We start from the raw sequence: 23,123 nt of genomic DNA on the forward strand, positions 1-23,123 counted from the left end.
AGACGTGTCTCGGTCATGTCTACATAGTTCTCGAACCCGTAGGGTCCGCACGCTTAAAGTTCGATGACGGTTATATTATGAGTTTATGTGTTTTGATGTATCGAAGGTAGTTCGGAGTCCCGGATGAGATCGGGGACATGACGAGGAGTCTCGAAATGATCGAGACATAAAGATCGATATATTGGACGACTATATTCGGACATCGGAAAGGTTCCGAGTGATTCGGATATTTTTCGGAGTACCGGGGAGTTACGGGAATACGGGAAGGAAGTATTGGGCCTTAATGGGCCTTAGTGGGAAGGAGAGGCAGCAGCCACGAGTTGGCGCGCGCCCCTCCCAAGCCCAGTCCGAATTGGACAAGGGGTTTGGGGCGCGGCCCCCCTCTCCCTTCCTTCTCCTCTTCCCCCCTTTCCCCCCTTCTCCTAGTTGGACTAGGAAAGGAGGAAACCTACTCCAACTAGGAGTAGGAATCCTACTCCCTTGGCGCGCCCCTCCTAGGGCCGGCCTCCTACTCCCTTGCTCCTTTATATACGGGGGCAGGGGGCACCCCATAGACACAACAATTGATCCCTTGGATCTCTTAGCCGTGTGCGGTGCCCCCTCCACCATAATCCACCTCGGTCATATTGTAGCGGTGCTTAGGCGAAGCCCTGCGTCGGTAGAACATCATCATCGTCACCACGCCGTCGTGCTGATGGAACTCTCCCTCAAAGCTCGGCTGGATCGGAGTTCGAGGGACGTCATCGAGTTGAACGTGTGCTGAACTCGGAGGTGCCGTGCGTTCGGTACTTGATCGGTCGGATCGTGAAGACGTACGACTACATCAACCGCGTTGTGCTAACGCTTCCGCTTTCGGTCTACGAGGGTACATGGACAACACTCCCCCCTCTCGTTGATATGCATCACCATGATCTTGCGTGTGCGTAGGAAGTTTTTGAAATTACTACGTTGCCCAACACACATACCGCTTGAGGACAGCATTGAAGCCCTCGCTTCGCTGTGTTGACTGCAGGAAAGGGAAGAATCTGTGCTTGAAGTAGCACGGCACCCATGTTGTCCGGTACTCATAGAGTTTGTCAAAGTGTGTACCAATAGCAGCCTGATATTTCGCCATTAGAGCAGCCCATTTTGCCTCAAATTCTTCGGGTGTGAAGCTGAAGTCAACACACTCGTTGAAATCCTTTGACAAACCAGGGTTCCTACCCAACAGTGCCCCAAGTTTCTCTTGAGCTTTCTTCATGATGTGCCAACGACAACGCCGATGCACACTTGTAGGAAAGATGTTCTTAATAGATTCAGCCATCGCAATGTCCTGGTCAGTTATGATGTTGTTAGGGGCCAGTCCATGCATTGCTTCAAGGAAACTCCCAAACAACCAATCAAAGCGCGTCTCCAATTCTTGCCTGACAAATCCACACCCCAACATGAATGACTGCCCGTGCCAGTTGATACCAATGAATGGTGCAAAAGGCATGTTGTACATGTTTGTCATGTATGTCGTGTAGAAGGAAATGCAATCATGATAAGCCTCAGCGTACGCCTTGCGTGCTAGTCCATCAACCCAGAAAATGTTCATAACCCTGTCCTCCTCATCATACTTGACCTTGTAGAAAAAATCAGGATCTATTTTCTCTTGCTCCTTGAAGTAGGCTACTGTCTCTATCATATCTCCTTCACTAGTAGCTTCCTTGTTCAAGCTCGATTTAAGATTTGATATTGCTTTAGTTGTATAAGGAACAATTAGTTCTGTCCCATAAAATTCAGACATAATTTGCATCATACGACCTGCACAAATCGCATGCAGAAAGAAAGTTAGGATATGAAAGAAACAAGCAACGAAGTTACTGGAAAACAGAACAACAGCAAAGCAACACAAACCAATGAATCAATTTGCTTTTTTTCAGAGAAGCTCAACTATATTTGCGTGGTGGGGCAACTTATGTGCATCAAGGACACAGAAGTTGCCCATCCTTTTCTTTCTAACTCATATAGTTTCCATAGATGCAGGCAAGTTATGTCCCCCTGGCACACAATGAATCAATTTGTTTTCCCAGAAAAGCTCAACTTTTTTTGCGTGGTGGGGCAACTTATGTGCACCAAGGACGCAGAAGTTGCCCATCCTTTTCTTTTCTAACTCATATAGTTTCCTTAGATGCGGGCAAGTTAGCCCCCTGGCACACAATGAATCAATTTGTTTTTTTTCTAGAAAAAGCTCCACTTTTTGTGTGGGGGGCAACTTATGTGCATCAAGAACACAGAAGTTGCCCATCCTTTTCTTTTCCAACTCATATAGTTCCCATAGATGCAGGCAAGTTATGTTCCCCTGGCACACATAAGTTGCCCAAAAATTTTAAGCTTTTAAATTTTGACAAAGAAACAGGGTTGTAGGCGAATTGCGATCCCCAAGCACACAGAAGTTTTGCCTCATCCTTTTCATATGCATTTTTCGACTAGTCAAGTTAGCGGGGGGTGGTCGGGGGAGGCAACTTATGTTCCCCCACCCAACAAAAAGTCAGCGGGAGAGGCAACTTATGTTCCCTATCCACACCAGAAGTTGGCTCCCCCACACATAGTCCAGCAGTGAGGCAACTTGCACTCCCAAAAACACACAAAAGTTGCCCAGCAAATCATAAAGTTTTTTTCCAAATTGCCAAACAAATTTTTTATGCCACACACATCTTCCTAGTAAAAATATTGTTGTACAGCAGTAAGTGCAGGATTTTTTTGCTACTCCTTGAAAAGTTAGCATATAAAGCAGTAAAAATGTGACACACACTTGTAGTCAAATTGCAATTATGAAGATTTGTTAGGAATAGCTTCTCTTTTGGAGGGATCCCTTGGTGCGATCAAAGGTACTTTGTGAGTGATGGCTTGTCAATTAGTGCATGATTGTGTTGAGCAATGAAGAAAATGACTTCCCACCGACCGTTCTTTAGCTTTACAACCATCCTTGCCCTGCACCCTGTCTACACTATTGTATCTCGTTTTCGTTTCTTTCTTCTCTTCTTTTTTGCACACTGATCATCAATGAAGACTATATCATCATGTGCATCATCGTCATCTGCATGTTCACAAAAATCTGGAATCTCATCTAGGGTAGGGGCAACTTCTGCACCACCATCATCCACTTTTGGTTTCCTAAACTTGTTGCAAACAAACTGTTGCTTTTCCAGCTGGCCAGTAAGATTAGATTTCCTCGAGGTGTTCATTTTGATTGAAACCCCAAGACGGAGAGCATATGCATTGTAGTGTGCTTGGGCACACTCTAGAGTATCAAACCTCATGCCTATAATGGGTTCTTTTGGCTGGGACCAAGCTTCATCATCATCATCTATTACCAAACCTTCTTGTGGAATAGTTTCCCCTGTTTCACCAACTGTAGTCGTGTCATTAAAAGTGTCACTATCTGCATGGATGGCTTCGGGCTGGGCAGCAACATGTTGCCAATTGTGGGATTAGGAGATTGAGCTACTTCATTATATTCTCCACCGTTTTGTGGGGCACCAGGTTGCGTGCAGTACACGGGGTCTTGAACTCCCATGACATCTGTCATAGGAACTCCACAGTTTGTATCATCGGGCAACTCATTCAGGTCAATCATTTTCAAACCTGAAAAAAGCAAGAACAATAATTTTTGCAAGTTTCAGATAGCGTTTTAAAGGCAAGTAATAGTAATTTTCAACGCAAGTCTAGCTTGCAAAAGTGTAATAACAATACATGTCCAAATGATTGACTTTTTTCCAGGATACAAGAGTGGGACCATATTAATTTTTTTGAATCTAAACTACATTTTTTTCGCGTTTTTGTGTTTTGCAGGAACATGAAGACTAAAGACGTGGCAGAACTGTAGAAGTTATAGAAGAATTGCGCAGAACATGAAAGACTAAAGACTATAGCAGAATTACATCTCAGTTTTACATAGGAGTTGCATTTTCTTCTTTCTAGACTTTGTTTCCGCGTGTTCTAAACCTGATTAGGGGGTTGTCCTTTTTCAAGTGCTTATTTGTCACTTCTTAAAACTTTCTATCACACTTCTATAATGGTTGTTACACTATATGCCTTTTTCTAGAAATCATAGTTTTGTTGTCAAATGTTACAAAAACAACAGGTGTGGCAAGAAAGACGAATTCCAAGAGAAAAGCAACTTTCTAGGTATTTTCTCTACTATCTTTCCGCCCTATATCTTTATTTTTTCGTAGTAGTGAACATGTTCTCTCATTTGTACAGCACATTTTGCCTTTTTTTATCCATGAAAAATTAACATGGTTGATAGAAGGGGGGTATGTTATTTTTTTGCTTGCATAACAATTCTATGCATGAGTTGTGTGACTCCCCCGTTTTGACCGTACACTAATCATGCACGCAAACGTGTACGATCATGATCAGGGACTCACGGGAAGATATCACAACACAACTCTAAAACATAAATAAGTCATACAAGCATCATAATACAAGCCAGGGGCCTCGAGGGCTCGAATACAAGTGCTCGATCATAGACGAGTCAGCGGAAGCAACAATATCTGAATACAGACATAAGTTAAACAAGTTTGCCTTAAGAAGGCTAGCACAAAAGTAGCAATGATCGAAAAGGCAGAGCCTCCTGCCTGGGATCCTCCTAACTACTCCTGGTCGTCGTCAGTGGGCTGCACGTAGTAATAGGCTCCTCCGGTGTAGTAGGAGTCGTCGTCGACGGTGGCGTCTGGCTCCTGGGCTCCAGCCTCTGGTTGCGACAACCAGGTAAAGGGAAAGGGGGAAAAGAGGGAGAAAATCAACCGTGAGTACTCACCAAAAGTACTCGCAAGCAAGGAGCTACACTACATATGCATGGGTATAGGTGTAAAGGGCCATATCGGTGGACTGAACTGCAGAATGCCAGAATAAGAGGGGGGTAGCTAATCCTGTCGAAGACTACGCTTCCGGTAGCCTTCATCTTGCAGCATGTAGAAGAGAGTAGATTGAAGTCCTCCATGTAGCATCGCATAGCATAATCCTACCCGGCGATCCCCTCCTCGTCGCCCTGTTAGAGAGCGATCACCGGGTTATATCTGGCACTTGGAAGGGTGTGTTTTATTAAGTATCTAGTTCTAGTTGTCATAAGGTCAAGGTACAACTCCGGGTCGTCCTTTTACCGGGGGACACGGCTATTCGAATAGATAAACTTCCCTGCAGGGGTGCACCACATAACCCAACACGCTCGATCCCATTTGGCCGGACACACTTTTCTGGGTCATGCCCGGCCTCGTAAGATCAACACGTCGCAGCCCCACCTAGGCACAACAGAGAGGTCAGCACGCCGGTCTAAATCCTATGGCGCAGGGGTCTGGGCCCCTCGCCCATTGCACACCTGCATGTTGCGAGGGCGGCCGGAGGCAGACCTAGCCTAGCAGGCGTTCCAGTCCAATCCGGCGCGCGCCGCTCCGTCGCTGACGTCACGAAGGCTTCGACTGATACCACGACGTCGAGTGCCCATAACTGTTCCCGCGCAGTTGGTTAGTGCGTATAGACCAAATGGCCAGACTCAGATCAAATACCAAGAACTCGTTAAGCGTGTTATTTTTAAGTATCCGCGGACGCCGACCAGGGCCAGGCCCACCTCTCTCCTAGGTGGTCTCAACCTGCCCTGTCGCTCCGCCACAAAGTAACAGTCGGGGGCCGTCAGGAACCCAGGACCACCTCTACCGGGATGGAGCCACCTGTCCTTTCAGCCCCCTCATCCGAATCACTTGCGGGTACTCAACGAGCCGACCCGACTTTAGTCACCACATGTGTCATGTATATAAAGTATATAGTATATACCCGTGATCACCTCCCGAAGTGATCACGGCCCAGTAGTATAGCATGGCAGACGGACAAGAGTGTAGGGCCACTGATGGAACACTAGCATCCTATACTAAGCATGTAGGATTGCAGGTAAAGGTAACAACTGTAGCAACAAGGACAGGCTATGCATCAGAATAGGATTAACCGAAAGCAGTAACATGCTACACTACTCTAATGCAAGCAGTATAGAGAAGAATAGGCGATATCTGGTGATCAAGGGGGGGGCTTGCCTGGTTGCTCTGGCAAGAAGGGTTCGTCGTCGATGTAGTCGATCACAGGGGTACCGGCAGCGGTCTCGGGGTCTACCGGAAAGAAGTAACGGAGGGGGGACACAATAAATAACAGAGCAATCAAAGCATCACAAAGCATAACATGGCAATACGCAGTGCTAGAGGTGATCTAACGCGGCAGGAGGTGATACCGGCGAAGAGGGGAAACATCCGGGAAAGTATTCCCGATGTTTCGCGTTTTCGGACAGATGAACCGGAGGGGGAAAGTTGCGTGTTCGATATGCTAGGGGTGTGTGGCGGACGAACGGGCAGCGTATCTGGATTCGTCTCGTCGTTCTGAGCAACTTTCATGTACAAAGTATTTTCATCCAAGGTACGGTTTATCTTATATTAATTTTCAAAGTTTAAAATCATTTTTAGAATTAACAGAATTAATTTAATTCGAAACTGGATTTATGACATCAGCATGATGTCATGCTGACGTCAGCAGTCAACAGGGGTTGACTGGTCAACCTGACCAGTGGGTCCCACTGGTTAGTGACACATTTAATTAAACATATTAATTAACCTAATCAGGATTAATTAGGGGTGGGCCCCACTGTCATTGACTACTTAGTTAGCTAATTAGGTTAATTAGGTAACTAATGTTTAATTAGTTTAATTGGTTGTTTAGTTTAATTAATCAAAATTAATTAATTAATTATTTTTTAATTATTATTTATTTATATTTTTTATTTCTTTTTTTATAAATGTTCTCAGGGTTTCGGGCCCCGGCTGTTAGTGGCCAATGAGCAACTAGAACGGGCGCGCTGGTTAACGGGCATAGCCCGAACGGGCGCATGCCCGAGGGGCGCTGGGCACGCACGGCGCTCGCCGGCGGCCAGGACCAGGGGAGACGGCGGAGGGGTGGTCGCGAACCGGCTGGGCGGAGCGGGCGCAGGGGGGCGCGACTGGAGGTGGTGGTGGCAGGGGGTGGCGCTCGGCGACGAGGCCAGGGGCAGAGCAGCGCGTGCGGGACGAAGGCGATGGCCGGAGCAAGCAACTGCAGGGGAGCCGGGGCGGGCTCGCCGACGCGAGGCGCGGCACGGGGCGCCAGCGGGGCGCCGGCCCAGGCGCGGGCGCGCGGTTAGGCGCGGTGTGGGATCCCGCGCGAGGGAGAGCAGGGGAGGCGCCGATGCGGGGCGGCGGGCACGGCGACGTCGAAACGGGGAGGGGGAGTGCGAGGAGAGGGAGGTCGTGGCCTCACCGGCGTTGCAGAGACGAGGGGCGGCGAGGCGCGAGGACGACCGACGAAGGAGAGGCGGGGATGGGGCAGTCCGGCGCAGCGGGGGTGAGGACTGGCCGATTAGGTTAGTGGGCTGGCCGGTTAGCTGGGCCGTGGCCCAGTGGGGGGTGGGGGCTTTTCTCTTTTCTCTTGTTTTACTTTATTTCTTTGTTTAGTCTTTTCTCTTTTTCTGTTTTATTTTTGTTCCTTTTTATTTCAGTTTTATAAAAATTAACACTAGCACCTAAATTTGTATTTATAAATATACTACTGCCACATTAACTTTTGCACCTAAATAAAATAGTTTTGTAATTATTTATTATTTAAAAGTATTTATTAAATAACAGTTTTGCCGCTGTTTTAATTACTATGGTGCATTTAAATACTTTAGAGGAGTGTGGTTTCTACACCAATATTTAGTATGGATTATTTGGCTCACCCCGAACATTTTAGTTTTAATATTTGAAAACTTTTATTGTTTGCTTGATTTTGAATTTGAATTTGAATCAGTTTCGAACTAACGTGAGATTAGCAACAGTAATCGAGGTGACGTGGCATCATTAGTAGAAAGTTACTGTAGCTTAATTATCCGGGCGTCACAATTCTCCTCCACTACAAGAAATCTCGTCCCGAGATTTAAGAGGGGAGTAAGGGGGAAGAATAGGTTACGAAATTCTAACGATTCTTCTCGGTCTTGGTTGCTCTTCTCGAAGAGGTTGATCCATTATGTTGATGCCTTCATTTCTCTGCTTCCAGTCATCATGATGAAGTCGGCATTCATTCTTCGGGAACTCCATCGTACTTACGAAAGAATAAGGGGGTATTCTGGGAGAATGGGACCTCTGCAAGGTTGACTAAGCGGTCAATAACATCGGGGAAGGTGGTGGAAAGTAACTCTCGAATTGAACTTAAGAAAATATCGAGAGCAAAGTAAGGAGGTATCATGGAAAGTTTCGAGCGGGTACGCAATCGCTCGATGTCTGAAACAGGGCATGAAAGGGGTTCAAAGCAACGGGGATAAGTATTGTGTTTGATACCAGAATTGATGATCCCTCGGAAGGTGGTCGTGAATTATATACGAGGTCACGCGCGAAGAACAACCTTGGGAAGCAGTGGTGTACAGGAGAGTCAGGTTTCGATCCTGTGGAAATGTGGGTTATGGACCCACCATGTGGGTTAAAAGTAGGAAGAGGGGTGACGTCTTGCGCGATCATGTAAGCAAGGCATGTCAGAGAATAACCGGTCAGTTTTGTTGGCAGCATCGCTGGTACCAAGGGTGAGGGACGAAGAGAACCATTTTCCTGCTCGTTGAAACGAGGCGGGCCAATAGGCAAAGTTCTCGTCCATCGGTGGTTACCGAAATGTCATCAACAATAGTAACACAGTCTTGCTGACACAGTTGCACACCAAGGTGTTTACATAAGCAGAAGAATATTACTGCTTAGATCATATAGATCACAAGCAACGTTAAACCAACCAATGGAAAGGAAAATATGACTATCATATTAAACGGATCAATGGAAAGGAAAATGTGTTTAAACACATATTTCAAGGGTATATCCTTCCGAAGGTCAAGCAGAGCATGATATCCATGTTAGGATATAATGTAGAAAACTCTTTAGGTAGGGGAGAGAAATTTCATGACATTACCCATACAACGGTGTTTGGATAATTGAGCAAGAAACATTTAGCATTGGGGTTCAAATGTTCTTGTTGAAAATCGGAGTACCATAGACATGCTTCGAGATAGCATTGACATGGTCATTAGGTAAGATCAGGCTATGGATACACAAAGGATCCATCAGGAACAACTTATAGAGTAAGTCTTACAATTTCCTCATGGAAAGAATGGATAACCTTGCTAAAAATGAAAACTATAACAATAGGGCCGGAGGGCTAGGTATGACACCACCTTACCGGGTCATATAAAGACCAATGTTATAACTATTGGAAATATGTTCCAACCATCATATCTGACCGAGATTCAGATCTGATTGGTGTCAGGATACCTCAGACTCAGGATGTCTGAGAAGAAAGGTGCAACACAAATTGATGGGATGACATTGTAAGATTCTCGGGAAATGAACTATGAAAGCAAGTTCCGAAACAAGAGTTCATCATTAAACCAAGGAGAGGGTTAGGAGGTGGCTGATGGACTCAGCGACATTCCATTGAGATTTCCAAAAGATGGATTTCCACAATTATGTGTACAAGGAGATAGCTTTTGTCAGTTCAAATGATATAATGAGGTATGCTCGAGGAAACATACACGATTGAACATTGGTTGACGGTGCACCCCAAATACGGACTTAGGTAGCACAAACAATGTTAGAATGGCGATTCGATAACCAATGGTCTAAGAATGAAATGTTGACCATTAACTTCAAAGCAATAAGGTTGCTAGAAGTTTTGAAGTCGCACACCATAGTTCAATTGTCGGTTTTCCGGTTAGGAACAACACGGGGACCAAGGAATGAACGGATATGGCAAGAAGTTTCACCTGTATCAAGATGTCATAAGAGGTGGTGAAATTCTCACGACATTCTTGACATAAAAGATGGTAATACTGTTGGTAATCGTAGCATAATTTTAAAATTTTCCTACGCTCACCAAGATCCATCTATGGAGTATACTAGCAACGAGGGGAAAGGAGTGCATCTACATACCCTTGTAGATCGCGAGCGGAAGCGTTTCAATGAACGTGGATGACGGAGTCGTACTTGCCGTGATTCAAATCACCGATGACCGAGTGCCGAATGGACAGCACCTCCGCGTTCAACACACGTACGGTGCAGCGACGTCTCCTCCTTCTTGATCCAGCAAGGGGAAGGAGAGGTTGATGGAGATCCAGCAGCACGACGGCGTGGTGTGGACGTAGCGGGTCTCGGCAGGGCTTCGCCGAGCTTCTGCGAGAGGGAGAGGTGTAGCAGGGGAGGAGGGAGGCGCCCAAGGCTGTTGTACTACTGCCCTCCCTCCCCCCTTTATATAGGCCCCCTGGGAGGGGGGCGCCGGCCAAGATCCCATCAAGGGAGGGGCGGCGGCCAAGGGGGGAGACTTGCCCCCCAAGGCAAGTGGGGCGCCCCCCCACCCTAGGGTTTCTAACCCTAGGCGCAGGGGGGAGGCCCATGGGGGGCGCCCCAGCCCACTAAGGGCTGGTTGCCCTCCCAATTCAGCCCATGGGGCCCTCCGGGATAGGTGGCCCCACCCGGTGGACCCCCGGGACCCTTCCGGTGGTCCCGGTACAATACCGATAACCCCCGAAACTTTCTCGATGGCCGAAACTTGACTTCCTATATATAATTCTTCACCTCCGGACCATTCCGGAACTTCTCGTGACGTCCGGGATCTCATCCGGGACTCCGAACAACTTTCGGGTTTCCGCATACTCATATCTCTACAACCCTAGCGTCACCGAACCTTAAGTGTGTAGACCCTACGGGTTCGGGAGACATGCAGACATGACCGAGACGCCTCTCCGGTCAATAACCAACAGCGGGATCTGGATACCCATGTTGGCTCCCACATGTTCCACGATGATCTCATCGGATGAACCACGATGTCGTGGATTCAATCAATCCCGTATACAATTCCCTTTGTCAATCGGTATGTTACTTGCCCGAGATTCGATCGTCGGTATCCCAATACCTTGTTCAATCTCGTTACCGGCAAGTCTCTTTACTCGTACCGCAATGCATGATCCCGTGACTAACGCCTTAGTCACATTGAGCTCATTATGATGATGCATTACCGAGTGGGCCCAGAGATACCTCTCCGTCAAACGGAGTGACAAATCCCAGTCTCGATCCGTGCCAACCCAACAGACACTTTCGGAGATACCCGCAGTGTACCTTTATAGTCACCCAGTTACGTTGTGATGTTTGGCACACCCAAAGCACTCCTACGGTATCCGGGAGTTGCACGATCTCATGGTCTAAGGAATAGATACCTGACATTGGAAAAGCTCTAGCAAACGAAACTACACGATCTTTTATGCTATGCTTAGGATTGGGTCTTGTCCATCACATCATTCTCCTAATGATGTGATCCCGTTATCAATGACATCCAATGTCCATAGTCAGGAAACCGTGACTATCTGTTGATCAACGAGCTAGTCAACTAGAGGCTTACTAGGGACACGTTGTGGTCTATGTAATCACACATGTATTACGATTTCCGGATAATACAATTATAGCATGAACAATAGACAATTATCATGAACAAAGAAATATAATAATAACCATTTATTATTGCCTCTAGGGCATATTTCCAACAGTCTCCCACTTGCACTAGAGTCAATAATCTAGTTACATTGTGATGAATCGAACACCCATTGCGTCCTGGTGTTGATCATGTTTTGCTCTAGGGAGAGGTTTAGTCAACGGATCTGCTACATTCAGGTTCGTATGTACTTTACAAATATCTATGTCTCCATTTTGAACACTTTCACGAATGGAGTTGAAGCGACGCTTGATATGCCTGGTCTTCCTGTCAAACCTGGGCTCCTTTGCAAGGGCAATAGCTCCAGTGTTGTCACAGAAGAGAGTCATCGGGCCCGACGCATTGGGAATCACCCCTAGGTCGGTAATGAACTCCTTCATCCAGACTGCTTCCTGTGATGCCTCCGAGGCTGCCATGTACTCCGCTTCACATGTAGATCCCGCCACGACGCTTTTCTTGCAACTGCACCAGCTTACTGCTCCTCCATTCAAAATATACACGTATCCGGTTTGTGACTTCGAGTCATCCAGATCTGTGTCGAAGCTAGCGTCGACGTAACCCTTTACGACGAGCTCTTCGTCACCTCCATAAACGAGAAACATATCCTTAGTCCTCTTCAGGTACTTCAGGATATTCTTGACCGCTGTCCAGTGTTCCATGCCGGGATTACTTTGGTACCTTCCTACCAAACTTACGGCAAGGTTTACATCAGGTCTGGTACACAGCATGGCATACATAATAGACCCTATGGCCGAGGCATAGGGGATGACACTCATCTTTTCTCTATCTTCTGCCGTGGTCGGGCATTGAGCCGTGCTCAACTGCACACCTTGCAATACAGGCAAGAACCCCTTCTTGGACTGATCCATATTGAACTTCTTCAATATCTTGTCAAGGTATGTACTCTGTGAAAGACCAATGAGGCGTCTTGATCTATCTCTATAGATCTTGATGCCTAATATATAAGCAGCTTCTCCAAGGTCCTTCATTGAAAAACACTTATTCAAATAGGCCTTTATACTTTCCAAGAATTCTATACCATTTCCCATCAATAGTATGTCATCCACATATAATATGAGAAATGCTACAGAGCTCCCACTCACTTTCTTGAAACACAGGCTTCTCCATAAGTCTGTGTAAACCCAAACGCTTTGATCATCTCATCAAAGCGAATGTTCCAACTCCGAGATGCTTGCACCAGCCCATAGATTGAGTGCTGGAGCTTGCATACTTTGTTAGCATTCTTAGGATCGACAAAACCTTCCGGCTGCATCATATACAACTCTTCCTTAAGGAAGCCATTAAGGAATGCCGTTTTGACGTCCATCTGCCATATCTCATAATCATAGTATGCGGCAATTGCTAACATGATTCGGACGGACTTCAGCTTCGCTACGGGTGAGAAAGTCTCATCGTAGTCAACCCCTTGAACTTGTCGATAACCCTTAGCGACAAGTCGAGCTTTGTAGATGGTCACATTACCATCTGCGTCCGTCTTCTTCTTAAAGATCCATTTGTTTTCTATGGCTCGCCGATCATCGGGCAAGTCAGTCAAAGTCCATACTTCGTTTTCATACATGGATCCTATCTCGGATTTCATGGCTTCTAGCCATTTGTCGGAATCCGGGCCCGCCATCGATTCTTCATAGTTCGAAGGTTCACCGTTGTCTAACAACATGATTTCCAGGACAGGGTTGTCGTACCACTCTGGTGCGGAACATGTCCTTGTGGACCTACGAAGTTCCGTAGTAACTTGATCCGAAGCTTCATGATCATCATCATTAACTTCCTCCCCAGTCGGTGTAGGCACCACAGGAACATCTTCACGCGCTGCGCTACTTTCCGGTTCGGAAGGGGTGACTATCACCTCATCAAGTTCCACTTTCCTCCCACTCAATTCTTTCGAGAGAAACTCCTTCTCCAGAAAGGACCCGTTCTTGGCAACGAAGATCTTGCCTTCGGATCTGAGGTAGAAGGTATACCCAATAGTTTCCTTAGGGTATCCTATGAAGACGCATTTTTCCGACTTGGGTTCGAGCTTTTCAGGTTGAAGTTTCTTGACATAAGCATCGCATCCCCAAACTTTTAGAAACGACAGCTTAGGTTTCTTCCCAAACCATAATTCATACGGTGTCGTCTCAACGGATTTCGACGGAGCCCTATTTAAAGTGAATGCGGCAGTCTCTAAAGCATAGCCCCAAAATGAGAGCGGTAAATCGGTAAGAGACATCATAGATCGCACCATATCCAATAGAGTGCGATTACGACGTTCGGACACACCGTTTCGCTGAGGTGTTCCAGGCGGCGTGAGTTGTGAAACGATTCCACATTTCCTTAAGTGCGTACCAAACTCGTGACTTAAATATTCTCCACCACGATTTGATCGTAAGAATTTTATTTTCCTGTCACGTTGATTCTCAACCTCACTCTGAAATTCCTTGAACTTTTCAAAGGTTTCAGACTTGTGTTTCATTAGGTAGACATACCCATATCTACTTAAGTCATCAGTGAGAGTGAGAACATAACGATATCCTCCGCGAGCCTCAACACTCATTGGACCGCACACATCGGTATGTATGATTTCCAATAAGTTAGTTGCTCGCTCCATTGTTCCGGAGAACGGAGTCTTGGTCATCTTACCCATGAGGCATGGTTCGCATGTGTCAAATGATTCGTAATCAAGAGACTCCAAAAGTCCATCTGCATGGAGCTTCTTCATGCGCTTGACACCAATGTGACCAAGGCGGCAGTGCCACAAGTATGTGGGACTATTGTTATCAACTTTACATCTTTTGGTATTCACACTATGAATATGTGTAACATCACGTTCGAGATTCATCAAGAATAAACCATTAACCAGCGGGGCATGACCATAAAACATATCTCTCATATAAATAGAACAACCATTATTCTCGGATTTAAATGAGTAGCCATCTCGAATTAAACGAGATCCAGATACAATGTTCATGCTCAAAGCTGGCACTAAATAACAATTATTGAGGTTTAAAACTAATCCCGTGGGTAGATGCAGAGGTAGCGTGCCGACGGCGATCACATCGACCTTGGAACCATTCCCGACGCGCATCGTCACCTCGTCCTTTGCCAGTCTCCGTTTATTCCGCAGTTCCTGTTTTGAGTTACAAATATGAGCAACCGCACCAGTATCAAATACCCAGGGGGAGGAGGGAGGCGCCCAAGGCTGTTGTACTACTGCCCTCCCTCCCCCCCTTTATATAGGCCCCCTGGGAGGGGGGCGCCGGCCAAGATCCCATCAAGGGAGGGGCGGCGGCCAAGGGGGGAGACTTGCCCCCCAAGGCAAGTGGGGCGCACCCCCCCCCCCACCCTAGGGTTTCTAACCCTAGGCGCAGGGGGGAGGCCCATGGGGGGCGCCCCAGCCCACTAAGGGCTGGTTGCCCTCCCACTTCAGCCCATGGGGCCCTCCGGGATAGGTGGCCCCACCCGGTGGACCCCCGGGACCCTTCCGGTGGTCCCGGTACAATACCGATAACCCCCAAAACTTTCCCGATGGCCGAAACTTGACTTCCTATATATAATTCTTCACCTCCGGACCATTCCGGAACTCCTCGTGACGTCCGGGATCTCATCCGGGACTCCGAACAACTTTCGGGTTTCCGCATACTCATATCTCTACAACCCTAGCGTCACCGAACCTTAAGTGTGTAGACCCTACGGGTTCGGGAGACATGCAGACATGACCGAGACGCCTCTCCGGTCAATAACCAACAGCGGGATATGGATACCCATGTTGGCTCCCACATGTTCCACGATGATCTCATCGGATGAACCACGATGTCGAGGATTCAATCAATCCCGTATACAATTCCCTTTGTCAATCGGTATGTTACTTGCCCGAGATTCGATCGTCGGTATCCCAATACCTTGTTCAATCTCGTTACCGGCAAGTCTCTTTACTCGTACCGCAATGAATGATCCCGTGACTAACGCCTTAGTCACATTGAGCTCATTATGATGATGCATTACCGAGTGGGACCAGAGATACCTCTCCGTCACACGGAGTGACAAATCCCAGTCTCGATCCGTGCCAACCCAACAGACACTTTCGGAGATACCCGCAGTGTACCTTTATAGTCACCCAGTTACGTTGTGACGTTTGGCACACCCAAAGCACTCCTACGGTATCCGGGAGTTGCACGATCTCATGGTCTAAGGAATAGATACCTGACATTGGAAAAGCTCTAGCAAACGAAACTACACGATCTTTTATGCTATGCTTAGGATTGGGTCTTGTCCATCACATCATTCTCCTAATGATGTGATCCCGTTATCAATGACATCCAATGTCCATAGTCAGGAAACCGTGACTATCTGTTGATCAACGAGCTAGTCAACTAGAGGCTTACTAGGGACACGTTGTGGTCTATGTAATCACACATGTATTACGATTTCCGGATAATACAATTATAGCATGAACAATAGACAATTATCATGAACAAAGAAATATAATAATAACCATTTATTATTGCCTCTAGGGCATATTTCCAACAAATACTCCAAGGTAGAACATATCATAAGCTAGATAGCAAGGAAATCAAGATACAACACAAAATATGAACAAGCTTGTGTTGGGGGGAGGCAAGAATGTTGTCGATGATAACATAATTCATCGGGGGGCAAGGATGGTATTTCTCATCCTGAATTTCGACACACAACTTGGAAGAAGTCAAACTGTTGACAATGATCACGACAAATTTGTCGAGAGGTTTTCAAGAAGATGTAATTGATCGACGATGACATCAAGTCAAAGGAATGATGAAAGTGAAAGGTTATTGGAACCACAGGTAGGACACAAACTCGAAATCAAGTTTGCTGTTCAAGGAGAAGTGATATGACGAGGAAGATCGACGCAATATTAGCTCACTGGCGAAATTTGTGCGCTGGGAAGGACCAGGTAGCACAGTTAAAATTGGCACGATAATGACATAGCCGAGTAGGCTAGGGATGACGTGATCGAGTACGAACTCGTAAGCAAAGGAGATTACTAAGAGTTGTTTAATCGTGATGTGGACTCGATTCAGTTATCGATGTCCTTGAGTGTTTAATAACTCGGAGCCCGTGAAAAATTGGAATCAATGAGAATGTAATACTTGATGGAGAACTCATAAGAGGTTATGCAGTTCCGTGATAATCTCGAGATACCAGGGGGTAATACTCGACGACAGATCAAAATAGAGGTTGGATTGGGTATTGCTCTGCAGAAGTCAAGTGCTTAAACTTGCACGAGAATTGGTGTTTAAAGGAGAACATGGTCGAAACCACGATTGCAAAAGGCCAGATCCCAGATATAAGATGAACTTATACCAAGGGAATAATTAATTTAAGAGAAGCTTTTAATGATAAGATCTACATCGTGTCCATGGGCATGAACACAAAGTTCAAGGTCGACTCCCACTTCTGCAATGCATAACCTTTCATTCACTGCTCTACTAAAAATAATTTGAGTGCGAAGACCTACCTGGTGAATTACCAGAGGAGTATGAACCTTGGAAAACTTTCGGGTTCACACAGATTAAGGAAGGCATAGGTTCAACCCATCAGGGCAACTTAGAAACATATGCCACAAGCTTCGAGAGTGACTATCACCAGCTCAAAAGTAGAGCATGGTTGACAAAGCAGAGGATACAATTTACCAAAGGCATTATGTATCCGAGAAAAGACTCACAAAGTTATTGAATATGAAGGACGTCGTCGGATAAAATCCCATGAAGGTTCTGGTGGTCCACAAGAGACCTGATGTGAGCATCGGTACTTAACCAGCAGAAGAAAGAAAGCAAGGAGATCGGATTATCAAAACAACCGACTCATTCAAAGCTCCAATGCAAAGGAATTATGAGCTCCAAATCAAGGGATCAGAAGCAAACACTCTGATCAAGGATGGATAGGTTGAGTAGGCTTAAGGGTACAATCGATGGCAATTTCATTGGTCGAGATCCAACTCATTTTTAATATGACGTCTGAGCCGGAAGGATGAATTCTAGGATCTAATTGAGGACTGCGAGAATTCGCAGCATATTGAATCAAGGGACTCTAATGATAATGACAAAGGATACTAATGAATATTGCTATTCATATGGAACGCAACCATAATGCAAGCAGACAAGTATTTGCCGAGTAATAGCGGGCAGAGGATTATCAAAAGATCAGATAGTATTTCAATGTGTCTTGTAAATCAAATAAACAACGGGGGAAGAGCGGATACTCGGTAAGTGCGAGGAATTATCCGTAGAGGGTATTCATGTGGCAAGAACTGCAAGGCAGTAGGCACAAAGTATTCACGGATCAATAGAGGGAATTTCAGGGTATCTTGTAATGACAAGATCAACTGGGAACAAAAGTAAGATCGACAGATGTATGTATTTATCCATAGGGATATTTCGGTGATAGGGAATTGCAAAAACGACGGAGACAAAGTCTCGAGAGAACATCACAGGGTAACTCCGAAATCTTCTAGTGCAGCAGGCGATCATCTGAAGTGAGGGACTCTCCGGGAGAAAGTACTTTCGAGAACCTAAAGTTAGTTTTGTTTTTAGCAAAATCATTTAACCCGAATAGAAGAGAGATCAGAGTCCCAGAGTATAGACAAGGAGTAAAAGATCCTAATACCACCCAATGGCGACGTGGGCCCGTAAGCCACACATCCATGTTAGTTAAAGTTTCTCAATGACTAGACTCGACTTCGGCCAAGGAGTTGGAAAGGGGGATTCCTACAGGCAGTTGGCTCTGATACCAACTTGTGACTCCCCCGATTTGACCGTACACTAATCATGCACGCAAACGTGTACGATCAAGATCAGGGACTCACGGGAAGATATCACAACACAACTCTAAAACATAAATAAGTCATACAAGCATCATAATACAAGCTACAAGCCAGGGGCCTCGAGGGCTCGAATACAAGTGCTCGATCATAGCCGAGTCAGCGGAAGCAACAATATCTGAATACAGACATAAGTTAAACAAGTTTGCCTTAAGAAGGCTAGCACAAAAGTAGCAACGATCGAAAAGGCAAGGCCTCCTGCCTGGGATCCTCCTAACTACTCATGGTCGTCATCAGCGGGCTGCACGTAGTAATAGGCTCCTCCGGTGTAGTAGGAGTCGTCGTCGACGGTGGCGTCTGGCTCCTGGGCTCCAGCCTCTGGTTGCGACAACCAGGTAAAGGGAAAGGGGGAAAAGAGGGAGAAAAGCAACCGTGAGTACTCATCCAAAGTACTCGCAAGCAAGGGGCTACACTACATATGCATGGGTATAGGTGTAAAGGGCCATATCGGTGGACTGAACTGCAGAATGCCAGAATAAGAGGGGGGTAGCTAATCCTGTCAAAGACTACGCTTCTGGCAGCCTTCATCTTGCAGCATGTAGAAGAGAGTAGATTGAAGTCCTCCAAGTAGCATCGCATAGCATAATCCTACCCGGCGATCCCCTCCTCGTCGCCCTGTTAGAGAGCGATCACCGGGTTATATCTGGCACTTGGAAGGGTGTGTTTTATTAAGTATCCAGTTCTAGTTGTCATAAGGTCAAGGTACAACTCCGGGTCGTCCTTTTACCGGGGGACACGGCTATTCGAATAGATAAACTTCCCTGCAGGGGTGCACCACATAACCCAACACGCTCGATCCCATTTGGCCGGACACACTTTTCTGGGTCATGCCCGGCCTCGTAAGATCAACACGTCGCAGCCCCACCTAGGCACAACAGAGAGGTCAGCACGCCGGTCTAAATCCTATGGCGCAGGGATCTGGGCCCATCGCCCATTGCACACCTGCACGTTGCGACGGCCGGAGGCAGACCTAGCCTAGCAGGCGTTCCAGTCCAATCCGGCGCGCGCCGCTCCGTCGCTGACGTCACGAAGGCTTCGGCTGATACCACGACGTCGAGTGCCCATAACTGTTCCCGCGCAGTTGGTTAGTGCGTATAGACCAAATGGCCAGACTCAGATCAAATACCAAGAACTCGTTAAGCGTGTTATTTTTAAGTATCCGCGGACGCCGACCAGGGCCAGGCCCACCTCTCTTCTAGGTGGTCTCAACCTGCCCTGTCGCTCCGCCACAAAGTAATAGTCGGGGGCCATCAGGAACCCAGGCCCACCTCTACCGGGATGGAGCCACCTGTCCTTTCAGCCCCCTCATCCGAATCACTTACGGGTACTCAACGAGCCGACCCGACTTTAGTCACCTTAGTATATACCCGTGATCACCTCCCGAAGTGATCACGGCCCAGTAGTATAGCATGGCAGACGGACAAGAGTGTAGGGCCACTGATGGAACACTAGCATCCTATACTAAGCATGTAGGATTGCAGGTAAAGGTAACAATTGTAGCAACAAGGACAGGCTATGCATCAGAATAGGATTAACTGAAAGCAGTAACATGCTACACTACTCTAATGCAAGCAGTATAGAGAAGAATAGGCGATAGCTGGTGATCAGGGGGGGCTTGCCTGGTTGCTCTGGCAAGAAGGGTTCGTCGTCGATGTAGTCAATCACAGGGGTACCGGCAGCGGTCTCGGGGTCTACCGGAAAGAAGTAACGGAGGGGGGACACAATAAATAACAGAGCAATCAAAGCATCACAAAGCATAACATGGCAATACGCGGTGCTAGAGGTGATCTAACGCGGCAGGAGGTGATACCGGCGAAGAGGGGAAACATCCGGGAAAGTATTCCCGATGTTTCGCGTTTTCGGACAGATGAACCGGAGGGGGAAAGTTGCGTGTTCGATATGCTAGGGGTGTGTGGCGGACGAACGGGCTGCGTATCTGGATTCGTCTCGTCGTTCTGAGCAACTTTCATGTACAAAGTATTTTCATCCAAGGTACGGTTTTTTTATATTAATTTTCAAAGTTTAAAATCATTTTTAGAATTAACAGAATTAATTTAATTCGAAACTGGATTTATGACATCAGCATGATGTCATGCTGACGTCAGCAGTCAACAGGGGTTGACTGGTCAACCTGACCAATGGGTCCCACTGGTTAGTGACACATTTTAATTAAACATATTAATTAACCTAATCAGGATTAATTAGGGGTGGGCCCCACTGTCATTGACTACTTAGTTAGCTAATTAGGTTAATTAGGTAACTAATGTTTAATTAGTTTAATTGGTTGTTTAGTTTAATTAATCAAAATTAATTAAGTTAATTAATTAATTTTTTATTATTATTTATTTATTTATTTATATTATTTTTTATTTCTTTTTTTTATAAACGTTCTCAAGGTTCCGGGCCCCGGCTGTCAGTGGCCAATGGGCAACTAGAACTGGCGCGCTGGTTAACGGGCATAGCCCGAACGGGCGCATGCCCGAGGGGCGCTGGGCACGCACGGCGCTCGCCGGCGGCCAGGACCAGGGAGACGGCGGAGGGGTGGTCGCGAACCGGCTGGGCGGAGCGGGCGCAGGGGGGCGCGGCTGGAGGTGGTGGTGGCAGGGGGAGGCGCTCGGCGACGAGGCCAGGGGCGGAGCGGCGCGTGCGGGACGAAGGCGATGGCCGGAGCAAGCAACTGCAAGGGAGCCGGGGCGGGCTCGCCGACGCGAGGCGCGGCACGGGGCGCCAGCGGGGTGCCGGCCCAGGCGCGGGCGCACGGTTAGGCGCGGCGTGGGATCCCGCGCGAGAGAGAGTAGGGGAGGCGCCGATGCGGGGCGGCGGGCACGGCGACGTCGAAACGGGGAGGGGGAGTGCGAGGAGATTAGGCCGTGGCCTCACCGGCGTTGCAGAGACGAGGGGCGGCGAGGTGCAGGGAGGACCGACGAGGGAGAGGCGAGGATGGGGCAGTCCGGCGCGGCGGGGGTGAGGACGACGCAGTCCGGCGGGGATGTCCAGGGCGACGGCGTCGGAGCCGGGCCGGCGTGGTGGCTCCGGCTTCGAGCGGCGGGGCGGCGTCGGGCGTCGAGGGCGCGGTCGCGGTCTGCGCGGCGAGGGGAGACGTCGAGGGAGAGGGGACGGGGGCGCGAGGACGAGGGCGGGGGCCGGCGAGGCGGCACCGGGCGATGGCCATGGGGGCAGCCCCGATCCGATCTGGATCGGGGGGGAGGGAGAGACGAGGGAGTGAGGGGGGAGTGGGTTGGTTTCGTTTAGGGTTTCGGGGTGGAGTGGGGGGCTATGGGGAGTGGGGGTGGGCCGGCTAGGTTAGTGGGCTGGCCGGTTAGCTGGGCCGTGGCCCAGTGGGGGGTGGGGGCTTTTCTCTTTTCTCTTGTTTTACTTTATTTCTTTGTTTAGTCTTTTCTCTTTTTTTTTGGTTTTATGTTTGTTCCTTTTTATTTCAGTTTTATAAAAATTAACACTAGCACCTAAATTTGTATTTATAAATATACTACTGCCACATTAACTTTGGCACCTAAATAAAATAGTTTTGTAATTATTTATTATTTAAAAGTATTTATTAAATAACAGTTTTGCCACTGTTTTAATTAATGGTGCATTTAAATACTTTAGAGGAGTGTGGTTTCTACACCAATATTTAGTATGGATTATTTGGCTCACCCCGAACATTTTAGTTTTAATTTTTGAAAACTTTTATTGTTTGCTTGATTTTGAATTTGAATTTGAATCAGTTTCGAACTAACGTGAGATTAGCAACAGTAATCAAGATGACGTGGCATCATTAGTAGAAAGTTACTGTAGCTTAATTATCCGGGCGTCACAAGTTGCCACCCCTATGTATGAAACTTGGCCAAAGACTAGATAATGTCTGCTCAAAGCTAACACTGTTTCTTGCCTTGATTTTTTTTGCAAACATCAATTTGCTTGATTAGAAAACTAGTGTAAATGCACAGATGCCAACAAATTTTTGTGCTGTTTAGGTGGGAAACAAAACTTGCTTGCAGATATAATTTAACTTGCCAACCATGTGGATGCAACTTGCCTACAACCATGCGTTAATTTTGCACACAAAAACAAAACCTACTTACAATTCTATTTTCATGACTTGATAATGTCAAAGTCTTGTTACCAAAAACACATTATCTGCTCAAAACTAACATTGTTTTTGCCTAGATTGCAAAAACATCAAAATTTACTTGACTTGAAACTAGTGTAAATGCATACATCCCAACAATACTGTGTTGTTAGGGTGGGAAACAAAACTTGCTTGCAGATATAACTCAACTTGCCAACCCTGTGGACGCAACTTGCCTACAAGCATGTTTTTTTTGGAACAACACCTGACTTTTTCAGATCTGAGTCTTTGCTAACCATGTGGATGCTAATTTGTCTAAAATTCCTATGCTTTTTTGACTGTTTTTTCGTCCCTCCTAAGTCTTATGCTTTTTTGACTTGCAAATCCTTTTTTTGCTGCAGCAATGAGGGACGCCATGGGGAAAGGATGAACATGGACGTACCAGCAGATGTAGGAGAGGGCAGGGCTAACAGGGGAGGAGGTGTGGGGGCAAGAGTTCCCTGGTAGGTGTTGTTGGATTTTTGGGGCTGGGTCAAACTTCAGCTGTAGCCATGAAGCTCTGGATCCAGCAACAATGGCGCCCTTGAGGGCAAACGATGGTTAGGAAGAAGGAGAAGGAGGGGGGAGAGGGTCCAGATGCATGGGGGTAGGTATGATGCTACC

General features: G+C 47.0%; 1 protein-coding gene across 1 annotated transcript; it reads right to left on the reverse strand.

The window, feature by feature from the left end:
* Window positions 1–943: 943 nt before the first annotated feature.
* Window positions 944–21,560, reverse strand: LOC109741210 (protein FAR1-RELATED SEQUENCE 5-like). The gene is made up of 4 exons (XM_020300281.1): window positions 21,269–21,560; window positions 3,505–3,609; window positions 3,017–3,364; window positions 944–1,785 (listed from the first exon to the last, which is right to left on the reverse strand). The coding sequence occupies exons 1-4, from the start codon at window positions 21,558–21,560 to the stop codon at window positions 944–946; spliced, it is 1,587 nt and encodes a 528-aa protein (XP_020155870.1).
* Between the last annotated feature and the right edge of the window lie 1,563 nt (window positions 21,561–23,123).

This window comes from Aegilops tauschii, chromosome 6 (genome assembly GCF_002575655.3).
Source record: "Aegilops tauschii subsp. strangulata cultivar AL8/78 chromosome 6, Aet v6.0, whole genome shotgun sequence".
NCBI lineage: Eukaryota > Viridiplantae > Streptophyta > Magnoliopsida > Poales > Poaceae > Aegilops > Aegilops tauschii.

What these genes read in the sequence shown, in the direction of transcription:
- LOC109741210 (XM_020300281.1), bottom strand. Translation starts at nt 21,560, where the DNA reads ATGGCCATCGCCCGGTGCCGCCTCGCCGGCCCCCGCCCTCGTCCTCGC. An exon ending in CGTGTACTGCACGCAACCTG is followed by an intron (nt 3,365 to 3,504) that starts GTGCCCCACAAA and finishes TTGGTGAAACAG; the next exon opens with GGGAAACTATTCCACAAGAA. An exon ending in AGTCTTCATTGATGATCAGT is followed by an intron (nt 1,786 to 3,016) that starts GTGCAAAAAAGA and finishes CGATTTGTGCAG; the next exon opens with GTCGTATGATGCAAATTATG.